The 17,420-nt window shown below is 40.7% G+C and overlaps 1 protein-coding gene across 2 annotated transcripts in view; it reads right to left on the bottom strand.

The window, feature by feature from the left end:
- The window catches only part of PAPPA (pappalysin 1), a 220,270-nt gene that overhangs the window by 22,018 nt on the left and 180,832 nt on the right, over nt 1-17,420 (bottom strand). For both annotated transcript variants that reach the window (XR_012711848.1, XM_075260062.1), the window contains exon 14: nt 10,490-10,664. Coding sequence is in view for 1 of the 2 variants with exons in the window: in XM_075260062.1 (XP_075116163.1) it covers nt 10,490-10,664 (175 nt within the window). In the remaining variant the exon portion in view is untranslated. The remainder of the gene's footprint in view (nt 1-10,489; nt 10,665-17,420) is intronic.

Genomic DNA, 17,420 nt, shown 5'->3' with positions numbered 1-17,420 from the left:
GAATATGGGAGGAAACCCACACAAACACGGGAAGAACATACAAACTGCTTGCAGATGTTGTCCTTGGCAGGATGTGAACCCAGGACTCCAGCACTGCAAGGTGTTAACCACTGAGCCACCTTGTTGCCCCTTGCCATATTGTTTTAAAGGAGTTGTGTAAGGATTTTTTGCAGGATAAGCTGGCATTTTTTATTGGTATCATGACATGGTACATAAGACTTGCCAAGTGGGGTAATTTTTATTTGTAAAACGTGTAAAGGGGGAGATTTTATTATTTATGTTTTATTATATTTTTTATGTTCTTTTACTTACCGTATATACTCGAGTATAAGCCGAATTTTTCAGCACAGTTTTTGTGCTGAAAAAGACCCCCACGGCTTATACTCGAGTCATGCAAAAAAATAAATAAATAAATAAAAAAAAATATATATATATATATATATATATATATATATATATATATATTTATTTATTTATTTATTTTATTTTTTTTTTGGGGGGGGGGAAGGGGGTCTATGACAAGCCGCAATAGTAATGTATAGAATCTCCCATAAAACAGTGAAAGAAAAAGAAGCTTTAAAAAAAAATAAAAAAATAAAGTAAATAAAAGTTCTAAATCCCTCCTTTCCCTAGAATACATATAAAAATAAAAAATGACTGTGAAACACAAACACATTAGGTATCCCTGTGTCTGACAGTGCCCGGTCTACTGAATATAGGGGATCTGCAGTGCTCCTGTTCCATCGGGAAGGGCTTAATAGGAGCACTGCAGATCCCCTATATTCAGCCAGACTGAATTCCAAGTGGGGGAAAAAAACCTCAGAGCTCAGGGAAGGGGCAGACAGACAACCAAAACACCCCCTCCCCTTCCCCAGCAACTACTGCACCCAAAAACTCCGATCATTTTAATTTTTGAAATTTTCCAGTAGCTGCTGCATTTCCCCCCCTCGGCTTATACTCGAGTCAATAAGTTTTCCCAGTTTTTGTGGTAAAATTAGGGGCCTCTACTTATATTCGGGTCGGCTTATACTCGAGTATATACTTTAATCTTTATTTTTGATCCCCTTCCTCTAGGGGGTTTGTACCATAGGAGGTATTGAACACTCATTTAATATATGTACTACAATATACATGCAATATATACTACACTTATATTATATCCTGCCTCATTGCCACCTACAACCTACTTAATAACAAGTTGTTGATAAATAATTGCTGCCCTCCTATCACATTCCCGGGGTTAGCAACTAATTCCAATATAACAGTACCCATATGCTTCAATGGCATAGATGCCACAGTCAAAATTGACGCGTCATTATGGCAAGGGCTCCATGTGGTGGAAAAACTGTTTTTTTTTGTAGAATATTAAGTGCCATATGCATGATCTAACATGATGGCTGAGGCAGGTGGTAGGCCGTGTAGTAGGTAGACTATGGCGCTATTGATGGTGGGAAGTTTCAATTTATGGATTGAAATAAAAATAAACTAAATTAAAAAAATTACTTAAATTTTGACAGACTTCAAGGACCAAGGATGAATGTGTTCATTCTAAAGCCGTTGACAAGAGCAATAAGAAAACTTGGCCAGGTATTGTCGACAATACCAATGTAATGTAGCACCTATGGACTATAAGGGAGCCTTCACATGGAGTTTACGCTCCGCTCATTCTGAGCGTAAACTCATTCAGAGTGAGCAGCGTAAAAAACAGATCCCATTGACTTCAATGGGTGCCGGCATACGCGCATATCACATTGAAAGCAATAGGTAAAAAAGCCTCCCATTGATTTTAATGGGGAGCACGCGTATGCTGGCACCCATTGAAGTCAATGGGATTTGTTTTTTACGCCACTCACTCTGATCGAGTTTACGTTCAGAATGAGTGGAGCGTAAACTCCTTGTGATGGATCCCTAACAGTTTTATTATCAGGACAGTCTTTCTCTTTACTCCCAGTATTCTAAAATTCTTTCACTATAATGTTACACAATCGCTTCATCCACTAGGGAACGAGTGGCTCTCTGTCCTGGATTAGTTCCATGAGGTCATATGGTGGGACTCCAAGTACCAAGATCTACCGATCAAAGAATAGAATTTGAAATTAAGTTTGAGAAATTTCTTTCACAACATTTCTTTCTGTTCTGGCTCTGTTTATACTTCGCTTTTTCATTGACAAAACAACAAACATTTGTAATGAAATTTTCTCACATAATCGGCTTGGATATTCTTCTTCTGTAGGGAGTAGTGGAGCTAGGGAGTCAGTGGATACCATATACATATATATGTATACGATGATCCCTACAACTACTACACCGGTGGTTTCGGAGTTTGGAAGGAATCCTGAATACTCTGACAAAACCCTCAAAAACACAGGGAGAGAATAAAAACACGAATGTAATTGCACCTGCAATTATAGGGGTTGCAATGGTCGCAGCTGTGACCAAGCCAAGCCAAGAAGCCAAGGAGGCTCACACGTCACCCTGAACATACTAGCACTGGACAAACATCTTGGATCTTCTTTCTGATTTTCTTTCACTCTTGCAGTCTGTGTTTTGTAAATGTATGACCCCTGCCCTCTGGTGAGCTAGAGTGATTTATGATACACAGCCTTCCACTGTCAGAAAACTTACCCTAGGGGCCACATGGTGGCTCAGTGGTTAGCACTACAGCCTTGCAGTGCTGGAGTCCTGGTGTTCAAATCCCACCAAGGGCATAAATAAAAAAAAAAAAAAAAAAAAAATCCATCTGCAAGGAGTTTGTATGTTCTCCCTGTGTTTGCATGGATTTCCATCCCATATTCCAAAAAGACATACTGATAGGGAAAATGTACATTGTGAGCTCTATGTGGGGCTCACAATCTACATTTAAAAAAAAAAGAAAATTTACCCTTTCAATATACCAGTTGGTATATATATATATATACTGTATATGTATCTTGCTCAAATAAGCACTGTCATTTTAACAAATTTTGCAGAAATTAATAGGACTGCTTATTATAAGAAACTGTATAATATATCTTATCAGAGACAGATCTCACTTTTTGCTCTTGTCAGGCTTTCTATGTATTCCCTTCCTCTGCTATACTGACTTTCACTCTTAAAATTCTGCCTTATCCCCCTCAGGACGGATGCACATCATAGGACTCAGATTACACATGTATAGAGAAATCAATGGAGAGAGCTGAGGGAGAAGTGAGCAAGATGTGCCGGAGATAAGAGGAAAAAATCAAGCTTAAACCTAATGCTAGAGAGAAATATGAGCTTTCTATCAACCTACTTGCTTAATGCACATGAGAACATGAGTCAGTACATCTCCACATATGTCCTGCATGTTCCTTGGGCTATTTCTGAATGAGATAGATTGGAGCAGATTCTCTTCTGTTCACTGTTTTCAGTGTATTGCAGCTAATGTCCCCCCACGTTCTCAGGGAGAACTGCAAACTATACAAAGAGCACACAGGGGAGGAAACTGCTAAAAACTGCATAACATAAGTCATATAAACATCATATATAGTGATACTCATAATGCACACATATAACAGCTTATCCTAAAAGGTGACATGAAATGACAGGTACGCTTTAAGTAACCCTCCAAGAGGCGACAACAAATTAGAATATATTGCAACCCTATTTTCCACCTAAAACGTAGTGTTTCAGACAGGATGCCAATATCAAGAGACTCCATTGCAACATTTGTAGCTATGCCCTACCATGTGTCATGTGTAATACTGCTGTCTGCCTGGGTCTTTAGTTGCTTTCAGAAATCATGGCCCAGAAGCAAATGCTATCCATGGGCGTAACTACCAGGGTAGCAACACAGTAGTTGTTATGGGGGCCAAGTAAAGGGTAAGTATCCGTATCCGCCTCAAAACCCTGACCAAAAAGACAGCTCCCATTGAAATCAATTCAAATCCCATTGAAATCAATGGGAGCCGCTCAGGTCTTTTTTCCGGGAGCAGTTTTTTCTGGCTCCCGGAAAAAAGAAGCGAGATGATCATTCTTCAGGCCGAGTCACCACGCCTCCGAACATTCATTTGGTCTAATCCGGAGCGGAGTGCGCAGCTGGATGCCGGTGCAGTGCATCGGCTTTCAGTCGCGGCTACCCGTTTTTTGTATGTGTATTATCCCTGTGTTGTGACATCACTGTGTGCATTATTCCTTTACTGGGCCATCATTGTGTGCATTATCCCTGTACTCTGACATCACTGTGTGCATCATCCTTGTGCTGTGACATCACTGTGTGCATTATCTGTACTCTGACATCACTGTGTGCATTATCCCTGTACTCTGACATCACTGTGTGCATTATCTGTACTCTGACATCACTGTGTGCATTATCCCTGTACTCTGACATCACTGTGTGTATTATCTGTACTCTGACATCACTGTGTGCATCATCCTTGTGCTGTGACATCACTGTGTGCATTATCTGTACTCTGACATCACGGTGTGCATTATCCCTGTACTATGACATCTATGTGTGCATTAACTCTATAGTGTTACATCACTCCATATTATCTCTGTAATGTGACATCACTGTGTGTATTATCTGTTCTCTGACATCACTGTGTGCATTATCTATCCCTGTACTGTGACATCACGGTGTAATTCTATAGTGTTCCATCACTCCATATTAACTCTGTAATGTGACATCACTGTGTGCATTGTCTGTACTGTAAAATGATTATTTCCATGATCCCTGTATGGTAAGGAGACCAAAATAATTGTATACTTTTAACGTTCTAAACTTGCTGCCTATGGTGGTCATGGCAGAGTGGGGGCCCATTCCAAGTTATGGCGTCCCCTGGTTACTTGTTATGACTATCTCAGACTCTGCAGGGCTGTCATTATGAATGGACTCTAAAGGGCAGAGTCTTCATATAAAGTCTTGTTATTATCAGAATCCCGAGTCTCAGAGCCATCTCATGATTCATTACAGTTCACTCTTACTATAGTTATATGGCATAGTACAGCCGGCGGCATATCTATTGTTATTACCTCCATAACTTTAGATTTCCAAGGATAATAAAACATAACCCTAGATACTTTCTATCCATAAGCACAATGTTTACTTTTATGATGTTCTTTGAACTCTCCACATTTATTCATCATATGGAAAGCTTTTACATTGTAACCCCGGCACAGATAAACACACATTAGATGAAATGTAATTGAAATGTATTTCAGTCGTAACCAACATTCCGCGCCACGAAGAGTCTTTCCACACTAACCATCTTACAAATACAGACATACCAGGCATAGGGTGAAAGGGACACTTGCCGCTTATTACAAACTGTGTCACCCACAACATTTCCAAACAATAGCAGTCAAAAGTCACATTGTGTTTAAAGGCAATTATGGCCGAACAAGAAGAATTTCACCAATCCAAACAGCATTCTTTGAATGCTCCGCATAAGTATGAGTCACCTAATCCTCACTGGGAAGGAGGATTACAGATACTGTACAGAGGAAGAGTATTTACAACAGTTCTTAAAGGAATAGTTCTCAAACTTTTATCAAACTCATACTAGGCATGTCAAGATATCTTGCACTTTCGAGAATGCAACAATGAAAAAATTCCTTGGAATGGTCTTAAAGGGATAGTCTCTAAGCACTCTGCGCCCACTGATCGAAACCTTCTGCAGTCAAGTGTTATCACTAGAGGAAGCTGAAATTGGTGGCATGTTCCTCCTACAGTGGCCACTGCTGGAGAAATATATTATTACAACGAGTGAGAGGCTATACCATATACACTGCTTTGCAAAAGTATTCATACCCTTTGAAATTTTTCACATTTTGTCACCTTACAACCACTGACTTAAATGTGTTTTATTGAAATTTTAATCGATAGATCAACGCCTTTCAGATTTTTGTTTGGAGTCGGGAAGGAATTTTTCCCCCTGAAATAGGGCAATTGGCATGAGCCTCATGTTTTTTTTTTTTTTTTTTTGCCTTTCCCTGGATCAGCACTGTAGGGATTGTAGGGTTATAGGTTGGACTTGATGGACTGATGTCTTCATCCAACCTCATCTACTATATAACTATGTTTGATTAAAATTTTTAATACCACGTATCATTTTCCTTCCACTTCATAATTATCTGCTGCTTTGTGTTGGTTATCCATTAAAATTTCAACAAAACACATTTAAGATTGTGGTTGTAAGGTGACAAAATGTGAAAAAGTGCAGGATACCCTCAAGGTACAGGACCAATGTGATAGGGAGGAGTTCGGGCGAAGTGCGCACCAATACGGGCTGGAGTCGTGTAAGTGACTGTATTGTGTAACAGCACTACGCGTTTTGGGCAGAGCCCTTTATTAAGTGCAAATAATCACCACAAAATAAATACAAGCATATGAAGTCACTTACAGGACTCCAGCCCGTATTGGTGCGCACTTTGCCTGAACTCCTCCCTACCACATTGTTCCTGTACCTTGAGGGTATCCTGCATTTGTCGATTACGCAACTGTGAAAGTTAGTGTAAGGCGAAAGTTGCTGCCACCTAACCTTGGGATTAATTGTATGCTGTTTGGGTGTTGTGACGATTCCCAACACCTAGAGGTAAGAGGCCATCTTGTGGCATTCTTACTTCACCCAATTGTTCAAAATACTACACAATATTACCCTTTTCCTTTTCTATACCCAAAAATGTAAAAAAGTTCAAGGGGTATGAATACTTTTGCAAGTCACTGTATGGCTGCTCTAAGTCCTCCTGGGAACGCTGCTCTTTGCAGAGGCCCTCTGTTCTGTTATACATGGGGTCTCAACTCTGAAACCTCTTCCTTTACATCCATATTACCTAATGTCCTCAAGGGACAACCCCTTTAAATTAACAATGTGCACTGAACTTAGCACGAAGAGTATAAGTAATATTCTAAATTCCTTTGAAACAGTCTTATAGAGAATATGGGGGTTAATCTGCTGGGGACAGACCGATGAGCTAAGGCCTAGTCAAAAAGCAAAGCTTAATCGGGGTTTTCCTATGAACAGAACCAAATTTAATTTTTTTTTGTGGATAAGATGTCGGAATAGTCTTTAGAAAGGCTATTCGTCTCTTACCTTTAGACACCACATTTCTTAGAAATACAGGTTTTTACCAGTATGCAAATGAGCTCCCTCGCAGTGATGGGGCGGGCCCCAGCACTCAAACAGCGATGGGGACGTCCCCACCTCTGCTAGAGAATTGTTTCCAGCGCCGCCTCCTTCTTCGTCCACAGCGTCATCTTCAATGTCTTCTTCCGGCGCATTCTCGTAACTTCTAGGCCTCCGACCTTGAGCAGAGCAGACTGCGCAGGCGCACAGGCCACGGGAAAATGGCCGCTTGCACAGTATTGTTAGCGGCCATTTTCCCGTGGCCTGTGCACCTGCACAGTCTGCTCTGCTCAAGGCCCGACGCCTAGAAGTTACAAGCCTGCGCCGGAAGAAGACATTGAAGATGACGCTGCGGACGAAGAAGGAGGCGGCGCTGGAGACAATTCTCTGGCAGCGGTGGGGACGTCCCCATCGCTGTTTGAGCGCTGGGGCCCACCCCCATCACTGCGAGATAACTCATTTGCATGCCGGTAAAAATTTATATTTCTAAGGAACGGCGCAGCGGAGACCACATCTAAAGGTAAGAGACGAATAGCCTTTCTAAAGGCTATTCCATCGTCTTATCCACAAAAAAAAAAAAAAAAAGGTTTTTATGGTAGAATCCCTTTAAGCTTAAAATGTGTTGTTCTAATACAGATAGTAGGAATAATCCTGCTCCGGCCAGTTGTCTTCGAGTTAGGCACAGGACAGTAAGGACAAGAAGTAGAGCCATGTTGAACTCATGTACACATAGAGAAGATTTCTTTATATCAATCTCAGTTTTTATTACAGTAGTAATATGGACAACATGGACAACATGGAGGAAGTGCTGGGACTCTTTTAGTTTTTTGTTTTTTTTCTTAATAATAATAATAATAACTTAATAATAAGTTTTTTTCTTAATAATAATAATAACTTAATAATAAGTTTACACATTTTGTACACTATGAATTTTGTCTGGACCTCTTGGATCTCGTATTAACCTATTTAGGGGTTGTCATGAAAACATGAAGACCCTCGAGAAAAAATAAGGCCTATCAAAAAAAAACTGCTGGGACTCTTTGCTTTTTTTGTTCTTTTTTTGTGTTTAGTATTGCTTTAGACTTATCGAATAAATATCGCCTTTTGGATTATATTACACATTTTTTACACTAAGCATTTTGTCTGGACCTCTTGGATCATGTATTATCCTATTTAGGGGTTGCCATCAAAACATGAAGACCCATGCTAGAGAATAAAAGGAGGAAAAAAAGACCCTGTCTATAGTCTTTTGCCATGAATATATTTTATTATATAGTGTAATCTATAGGAAAGCCCAGGGTACAGTATGGAAAGAGCCTATATTAAAGCTTGTGTACATGATTACTCTCCTGATTTCATTAACTAAAATGTAATTTCGCTTCTAATGTCCAGTAGAAAGATCAACAATAATTACTTATTTCTCCCGAGCAAAGTAAAAGGCTTAATTCAATTTTTTTCTCAAATGATATTAGGATTAATACAGATCCATAAAATCAGTCAAATTCCTCTAGTCCGGACCCCGGTTTCCTGGAAGTCCTGCTGACCTGGCAAGTACCTACAGTAAATTAGCTTCAAACACAATTTTAATCTGGAACCAACAACAATTACGCTAATGGCTCAACCTCAGGCATTTGGTTAAATATTCCCGAAGAGAAGATACACAGATGGACAGCTGTGAGGACATTGTGAGAGTCAGTACAAGCTCTCTGCAAGGTTTATGATCATTAGAAATAGGGTTCTGAAGCATGGCAAAAAAACAAAAAGAAACACACATTTTTCATTTTACATTTTTAAAAAACTATTTGACCCACTAAATAGCCAGTGGTGTTATTGTTAGGGCCTGTTCACATGGTGGAAACCTTTTCTGCCGTGTGAGTTCTCCGCGCGGCTAGCCGCTATGGGATGCCAATGCAGTGCATCGCGGCATCCCGCTCCTAATGAGGCCTGAATGAGTGGGCCCTCAGCCTACTGAGCAGGTAGAGCCTGCTGCAGCCCTTTCTGGAGGCGCTGCACAGAAAGGACCACAGCAGACTCAGCTGCTCAGGAGTCTGAGGGCCTTCGGAGTCCAGGGGCCACTTTTTAGGGCCTTCTTCAACTCTGTGGTTGCTTCAGCCATCTTTTTTGGTTTGGCCTGCTGGGGAAGCAGTATATCAACCAGGGACAGAAATAGACTTGACAGGCTGATCAGGAGGGCCAGCTCTGTCCTGGGGAGCCCCCTGGACCCAGTACAGGTGGTGGGTGACAGAAGGATACTGTCTGTGGTGACCTCCATGCGGGAGAAAAAATCCCACCCCATGTATGGGACCTTGATGACATCAAACTCTGGTGTTTTCCATTGGAGTAATAATAACCTTTACACTCCTGCAGAGGCCTATGGAATATAATGTCTGAACCTTGTCCCAACCATAAGGATGTACGGTGCTGTAAGTTCAGGTCATTTAACTTGCTTTCAGTATTGTATTTGCAGCTGTAATACAGTTAGAGAAATATGGAGGCACTGCAGCCTTCTTCAGGACGTCTTTTACTGACTGTGACTAACAAATTTATAGGGTACTCAATGTGATGGACAAGTACAATTAGCCATAACATTACAAACATCTGCCTAATATTGTGTGGGGTCCTTTATGAAGTCAAAATAGCTTTGACCTTTTAAGACATGGACTCCTTAAGATCTCTGACAGTGTCTTTTGGTTTCTGAAAACAAGACATCAGCAGCAGATATATAACATCTTATAACATGAGAGTTGGCGTAGCCATGGACTGGTCTTGTTTTTCCAGTATATCCCAGAGATGTTTGATCAGATTGAGATCTGGAGAATTTGAAGAACAAGTGAATTCCTTGTTATGTTTCTCAAACCATTGAACAGTTTTTGCAACGTGGTAAGGTGCCTTATCTTAATGAATGGGGTCGTAGTCATTAGGGAATACCACTGTCTTGCAAAGATCACTTAGGTAGTTGATATATGTCAATGTAACATCCATGTGTATGCCGGGACTTGGGGTTTTTCAGTTGACCAAAGTGGATGATTCGAGCTACCGTTCGTTGTCGACTCCAATGGTCCTAATGAGTATAGGACAACACAGGAAGTAGTGGACCCCGGAGAAGATTGCAGCAGCAGAAATCCCCAACACCCATGCGGGATAGTGAAGCAGAGCAAAAATGACCAATTACGGGAACAAATTCCACTCTTACTCCGGAGGTAGTTGAATACACATGCAACTTTATTTGGTTGCAACACACATTGTAACCATATAAAGTTGCATGTGCATTCAACTACCTCCGGAGTAAGCGCGGAATTTGTTCCCGTTATTGGTCATTTTTGCTCTCAGTTGACCTTGACACTAATAAAAATATCGTACATCATCAATTTAATATATAAAAAATTCTAAGAAATATTACCAACCTGTGTCTTTAAGATGGCTTCATTCCTGTGATTCCTGTGTATTTTCAGCCTATAACCAGTGTGGCAGGTCACCTCACATTGCGCCCCATTGTAATGCCCATTGGTACAGTTAAGCGCCGCATTTTCAATCCTTAACTCTTGACAGTCCGTTTCCTCACAAGAGTAATGAATACAGCTAATAAGAAAAGAAAGCAGACAATTACTCCATGTGCCATAAACCCACTTACTTATTCCTTAGAAGACTGAGTAGAAATATACAAAGTTTACTAGTGGAGTCCCTGCACTGAACAAGCTTACTTATTGCAGGTCCCCTGACATACTCATTCTTAGTATTGCGTGGCGCAGCAGGGGCGCAAGAGATGAGACGGCGACTCTTGGTCACGTGACTACCCCCGCTCTACTCTATGTACAAGCAGCAGGAGTAGAGCAGAGTTGGCGACATAATAGAGAGCTGAAGAAGCTGAGCACAGAGACCTCCAGCTATCCATTGCACTCTGCAAACTAAGAATGGGGACAACAAGGGACTTGCATATATTTATCCAGCGCAGGAAAGAATAATATGATATCAAATATTTAGACAATTTTATATCATATATTATATGAATTATAGTATAGGATTATATAACTTTTCCATAAATACAAAGACATACATCTCCACGTCATACAAAGAGAATCAATGTAATCCTACTAATATTATAATTGTGAAAGTTTGTGTGTTTGGATGTTTGTTCCTTTATTACGCAAAAACGGCTGAATGGATTTGAATGAAATTTGGCACATAGATACAGTCCTATGAAAAAGTTTGGGCACCCCTATTAATCTTAATCATTTTTAGTTCTAAATATTTTGGTGTTTGCAACAGCCATTTCAGTTTGATATATCTAATAACTGATGGACACAGTAATATTTCAGGATTGAAATGAGGTTTATTGTACTAACAGAAAATGTGCAATATGCATTAAACCAAAATTTGACCGGTGCAAAAGTATGGGCACCTCAACAGAAAAGTGACATTAATATTTAGTAGATCCTCCTTTTGAAAAGATAACAGCCTCTAGTCGCTTCCTGTAGCTTTTAATCAGTTCCTGGATCCTGGATGAAGGTATTTTGGATCATTCCTCTTTACAAAACAATTCAAGTTCAGTTAAGTTAGATGGTCGCCGAGCATGGACAGCCCGCTTCAAATCATCCCACAGATGTTCAATGATATTCAGGTCTGGGGACTGGGATGGCCATTCCAGAACATTGTAATTGTTCCTCTGCATGAATGCCTGATTCGATTTGGAGCAGTGTTTTGGATCATTGTCTTGCTGAAATATCCATCCCGGCGTAACTTCAACTTCGTCACTGATTCTTGAACATTATTCTCAAGAATCTGCTGATACTGAGTGGAATCCATGCGACCCTCAACTTTAACAAGATTCCCGGTGCCGGCATTGGCCACACAGCCCCAAAGCATGATGGAACCTCCACCAAATTTTACAGTGGATAGCAAGTGTTTTTCTTGGAATGCTGTTTTTTTGGACGCCATGCATAACGCCTTTTTGTATGACCAAACAGCTCAATCTTTGTTTCATCAGTCCACAGGACCTTCTTCCAAAATGAAGCTGGCTTGTCCAAATGTGCTTTTTCATACCTCAGGCAACTCTATTTGTGGCGTACGTGCAGAAACGGCTTCTTTCTCATCACTCTTCCATACAGCTTCTCCTTGTGCAAAGTGCGCTGTAGTGTTGACCGATGCACAGTGACACCATCTGCAGCAAGATGATGCTGCAGCTCTTTGGAGGTGGTCTGTGGATTGTCCTTGACTGTTCTCACCATTACTCTTCTCTGCCTTTCTGATATTTTTCTTGGCCTGCCACTTCTGGGCTTAACAAGAACTGTCCCTGTGGTCTTCCATTTCCTTACTATGTTCCTCACAGTGGAAACTGACAGGTTAAATCTCTGAGACAACGTTTTGTATCCTTCCCCTGAACAGCTATGTTGAATAATCTTTGTTTTCAGATCATTTGAGAGCGGGCTGTCCATGCTCGGCCACCATCAAACTTAACTGAACTTGAATTGTTTTGTAAAGAGGAATGGACCAAAATACCTTCATCCAAGATCCAGGAACTGATTAAAAGCTACAGGAAGTGACTAGAGGCTGTTATCTTTACAAAAGGAGGATCTACTAAATATTAATGTCACTTTTCTGTTGAGGTGCCCATACTTTTGCACCGGTCAAATTTTGGTTTAATGCATATTGCACATTTTCTGTTAGTACAATAAACCTCATTTCAATCCTGAAATATTACTGTGTCCATCAGTTATTAGATATATCAAACTGAAATGGCTGTTGCAAACACCAAAATATTTAGAACTAAAAATGATTAAGATTAATAGGGGTGCCCAAACTTTTTCATAGGACTGTATGAATAAGGGACATTTGGTCCCGAAACTTTGGAGCTGATTTTTTAAAAATCACTTTTGTGTTTTTCTATTTTCTACCTTTCACTTTTTGTATGATTTTCATCTGTATTTTACATCAGTTATGAATTAAAAGTTAAAGGGATCCTATCAATAAAACTCATTTTTTTCTGGGTACCACGTCGGAATAGCCTTAAGAAAGGCTATTCTTCTCCTACTTTTAGATATCTTCTCCGAGCCACCGTTCAGTATATAATACGATTTTCATCGGTATGCAAATGAGTTCTCTCACAGCATTGGGGGCGGTCCCCAGCAATCAAACAGCATTGGGGGCGTCCCCAATGCTGCGAGAGAACTCTTCAGTGCCGCCTCCATCTTCTTCAGGAACGGGTCTTCATGTGTCTTCTTCCAGCGGTTGGCTTCAAACTTCTAGGCCTCGGGCTTACGGCAAAGCTGACTTTGTATGCCTGCCGACCACAAGAAAATGGCCGCTTACACAGTATTGTAAGCGGCCATTTTTTTGTGGCCGGCAGGCATGCGCAGTCGGCTGCCCAAAGCCTAGAAATTTAAAGCCACTGCCAGAAGAAGACATGAAGAAGTGTCTGCCCATGAGAGTCTTCTGACTCTCTGCAGCAAAACTTTTTTTTTTTTAACTGAACACAAAGTCGGACATGCGGGACTTTGTGTCTGGTTAAAAAAAAACGGTTTCGCCGCAGAGACCAGAAAACCCTCACAGGCGGACACTGACTGCCAGTTTTTCGTCTCCTGTCCAGTTTCTCAGGCAGAAGACGGAAACCCACAAAGCGAAGACCGGGCGTAGGTGTGAACCCGCCTTTAGCCAGTATAGGACATTCCAGAGAATCCCTTTAATGGTTAGCCACTACGGGACATCACCATTGTCACAGATTGGCTACAGGTCATGTGATGAACAGATGACCATGAGTATGGAGGTAAACAGGAGCCAACAGTAGACTGGGAATAGGAGATGCAAATACCAGGTCATGCCAAGGATTTTTACAAGGACCTTTGTTTAATTTTAAGCTCTTGAAAGCTTCATCCCCCCATTATATTTGATACCATATACCAAATATTTTCTATTCAATTGAAAATGAGATACATCCAATTATTTCACAATGCATCTCCTCACTCCATAGCCTGAATGCCTAGATATTTACTGCACACCACATGTTCTTTGCCTCCTCTACGTGATTTATTTTAATGCTACAGAAGTAAAGATCCTCCAGAGTCCATCACTATAATATCTGTCATTGGAGCACAATGCATTTTTCCTTTGTTATTACTATGTGTTTTTAGCTATCCTGGAACGCTTTCTCCATCTGGAATGTCAGCTGTACAGATGGTAATGCTGACTAAGCTCAAATGATCCCCGGGTCAGAGCAGATCCAGGAGGAATATGAGGAACACTGTCTAATAAAGTAAAACCTAACTGGCCAAAGAAGGAACCAAATTTAGCTTAAAGTGGTGGTTGTAGCGTAGGTGATATCACCGAATCCCCTAGTGAAGTCTTCCATCGAAGAAAATGTTGTACAGGTGGAAGTTCAAGGCTGAGAGAACAACATTGCCTATTAGCTATCTCTATGCCCCGAGAACGCTTCCAGATGTCTCCCAGGTACTGGATTGTGCTGTTTCTTTCATTTATAAGGATAAAAACATGTTTTTGAAGATCCACGCTGAAGATGAGATTCTCTGTACTAGAAAATGCTTTAACGCTAACATCTTTGTTATCGTATGCTAAAATTAATGTGATATTCAAGATAATATTTTAATTTTATTAGATAATATTATAAGAAAATGATTAAGAAAACAAAATGAAGCTCTCGTTGAAAAAAATCATATAAAAATAAGTTACCATATGTGATAGTATAATAAAACACTAAACAATAATAATAATAATAATAATAATAATAATAATAATAATATAATTTATTATTATTATTATTTGTTGCATTGTTATTATTATTATTGGTTGTATATTATTATTAATAATAATAATAATAATAATAATAATAATAATAATGATGATAACAATATTAAAGGGGCTGTCTTAATAGGTTTTCATGTTTTTAGCTATAGATATGCCTGAATACCCTTTAAAAAGGCTATTCAGGTGATGCTAATCGTTTGTAGAAAGACCTCCCTGTGTTTTTGTTAATTACTGTGGAAATCAAAATGCAAATCAGCTCCAGGGTGCACAGTGGGCGTTCTGTGCACCCCCTTGCGTCATAGCTACTGGACAGCCACCGCTGCCTCCAAGCCCTCAGTGGTTTCCATTGAAGTCACGCGCGTGCACAGTAGCACTCCCTCCGGCACACTACTGCGCATGCTCCAGTCTCATTTTCCCGTAGAGAAGATTGCGAGCTGGCGCTGGAGCATGCGCAGTAGCGCGCCAGAGGGAGCTGATTTGCATATCGATTGCCACGGTAATTAACAAAAACGGGGGGGGGGGGTCTTTCTACAAACAATTAGCAGCACCTGAATAGCCTTTATAAAGGCTATTCAGGCATAACTTTAGCTAACAACATGAAATCTAGTGATAGAGCCCCTTTAAAAATTACATTATTTTGTGGTTGGAGAGAAAGTCTGGCAAGAGAAGCCCCGTTTTCAGGTAATTTGCACTGATTTTCCTGAAAATGGAGCTGCAATGCCCAATACTAAAGGCATATTCGGAAAGTGCAGAAGTTGCCCGATTTTCCTGCTGACAGACTCCCTATCTTTATCACATTTAAGGCTTGGAAAGTCTGAACAGGGACCCTCTGGCCCATATAAGAACACTATTTACTGTGAGGGTTTTGCTTCAGATTCTAGATCAGGGATCGGCACTGGAGCTCCATGTATTGTAGCATCTCTGCATCCAGGGATAAAAGGATCTCATAAATCGGAAGTCTGTAGAGTTTCCTGACAGACCTGCCGGCAGATGCAGACTTTACTTCTGATGACATCGTTATATTGGGGAATTAGTGATGCAGGATTTGGCTGCACACCTGGGGTGCACGGTGAGGTAGTATTTCAGCTTGCACCCTGTACATGACGCCGCTGAGTTTCTACATTCTTGGTATAAGGGACTGGCTGTTACTTTCCATGTTTGTGACTGATAAATTATTTTACGGTGTAGAGAAGGACATCTGCTTTGCATTGTTCTTCATGAAAGAATGAAGCCATATACAATTCTGGACTGAACCTTTGAAGAGAACGTTCCCATACAAAGAAGGCTTGTTTAGCGGCTATTTAGTTGCTTACCTCCATACCGCCATACGTTATTCTAAAGGTCACATATGAGGTACCATGATGATTACATGAGTCATCATCATCAATTACGCTCTGTATCCGGGGACCATGAACATTGCAGCTTTTGGAAGGACAACATAGAAGAGCTTTGTCTTTTATGTGCTTGTTCTTTCGCAGGGGTTATCATGGCAAGGCTGCAAAGTGTTTTGAACTATCCCAATATTTTTTTTGTTAATGCCGGCCAGATATGACTTAAAATGGGCAAATTGAAGAATAAAAAGCAAATGTGAAAACAATTTCTTTTGTATCTGTTCTGTAAGTAACTAAAAAGAACAGGTAACTCTCCGACCCCAAGGATTTTTTCTGTATTTTTACTCTATGGAGAGACTATAGTTGTTACGGACATCCAGTAGGGGAGCTGGAAATAGCGCGGTGCCAGGGTCGAGGAGGGAGAAACTGGGGAGGTGAAAGAGAGGGCTGGCAGCATATGTAGTCTGGCTGGCACTTGTATCCCCGCACAGCCTGCCAAGATCCCCCATCCCTTTGGCTGCGAGAAATTAAAACAAAAAAACACTGAGGGAATCAATGGGATGCAGATCAAAAAGACAGTGAGGAATTTCTTGCATCTCTGTCATGTTATTTTCTAACTGCCCACAACTAACAAATGCTACAATTGAAGAACCCTTTACGTTCCCTGTTGTTGTACATTTCACCTTTTACATCATTGGATGTTGCTTTTTTTTCCCCAAGAACCTTTACAAGTCGTGTCATCCATTCTGCAGTGACATGTTATTCCTTATACTAAACTTATGTAATGCAGTCTAGTGCAGGGTATTGGGCGTAACACATTGTATAACAGGGATAGGGAACCTTCGGCTCTCCAGCTGCTGTGAAACTACAACTCCCATCATGCTCCATTCACTTCCATGGGAGTTCCAAGAACAGCAGTACAAGTATGCATGCTGGGAGTTGTAGTTTTGCAACGGCTGGAGAGCCGTGCGTTCCCTACCCCTGTTGTATAAGGTCTTCCTGCCCCATTCAAAGCAGGGACATGAGATCCCTGTACACATGATCGGTGCGGGTTCCAGCATTCCAACTCCCGCAAGTCAGGTAGAGTTTTTAAGCCTTGTTTGGGGTAAAACCGCTTTAGGCCCCGGGCCCCATGTACCTTAAACCGCTGCATTTTACAAATTGGATGGGATTCTGGCTAATTCCATTCACACATTGCAGAAAATAATTTGTAGCAAAAAACATGCTCATGTTTTTGTAAATCGCACAT

This window comes from Leptodactylus fuscus, chromosome 11 (genome assembly GCF_031893055.1).
Source record: "Leptodactylus fuscus isolate aLepFus1 chromosome 11, aLepFus1.hap2, whole genome shotgun sequence".
NCBI classification, from domain to species: domain Eukaryota; kingdom Metazoa; phylum Chordata; class Amphibia; order Anura; family Leptodactylidae; genus Leptodactylus; species Leptodactylus fuscus.
This window is presented reverse-complemented; position numbering and strand designations above follow the sequence as displayed.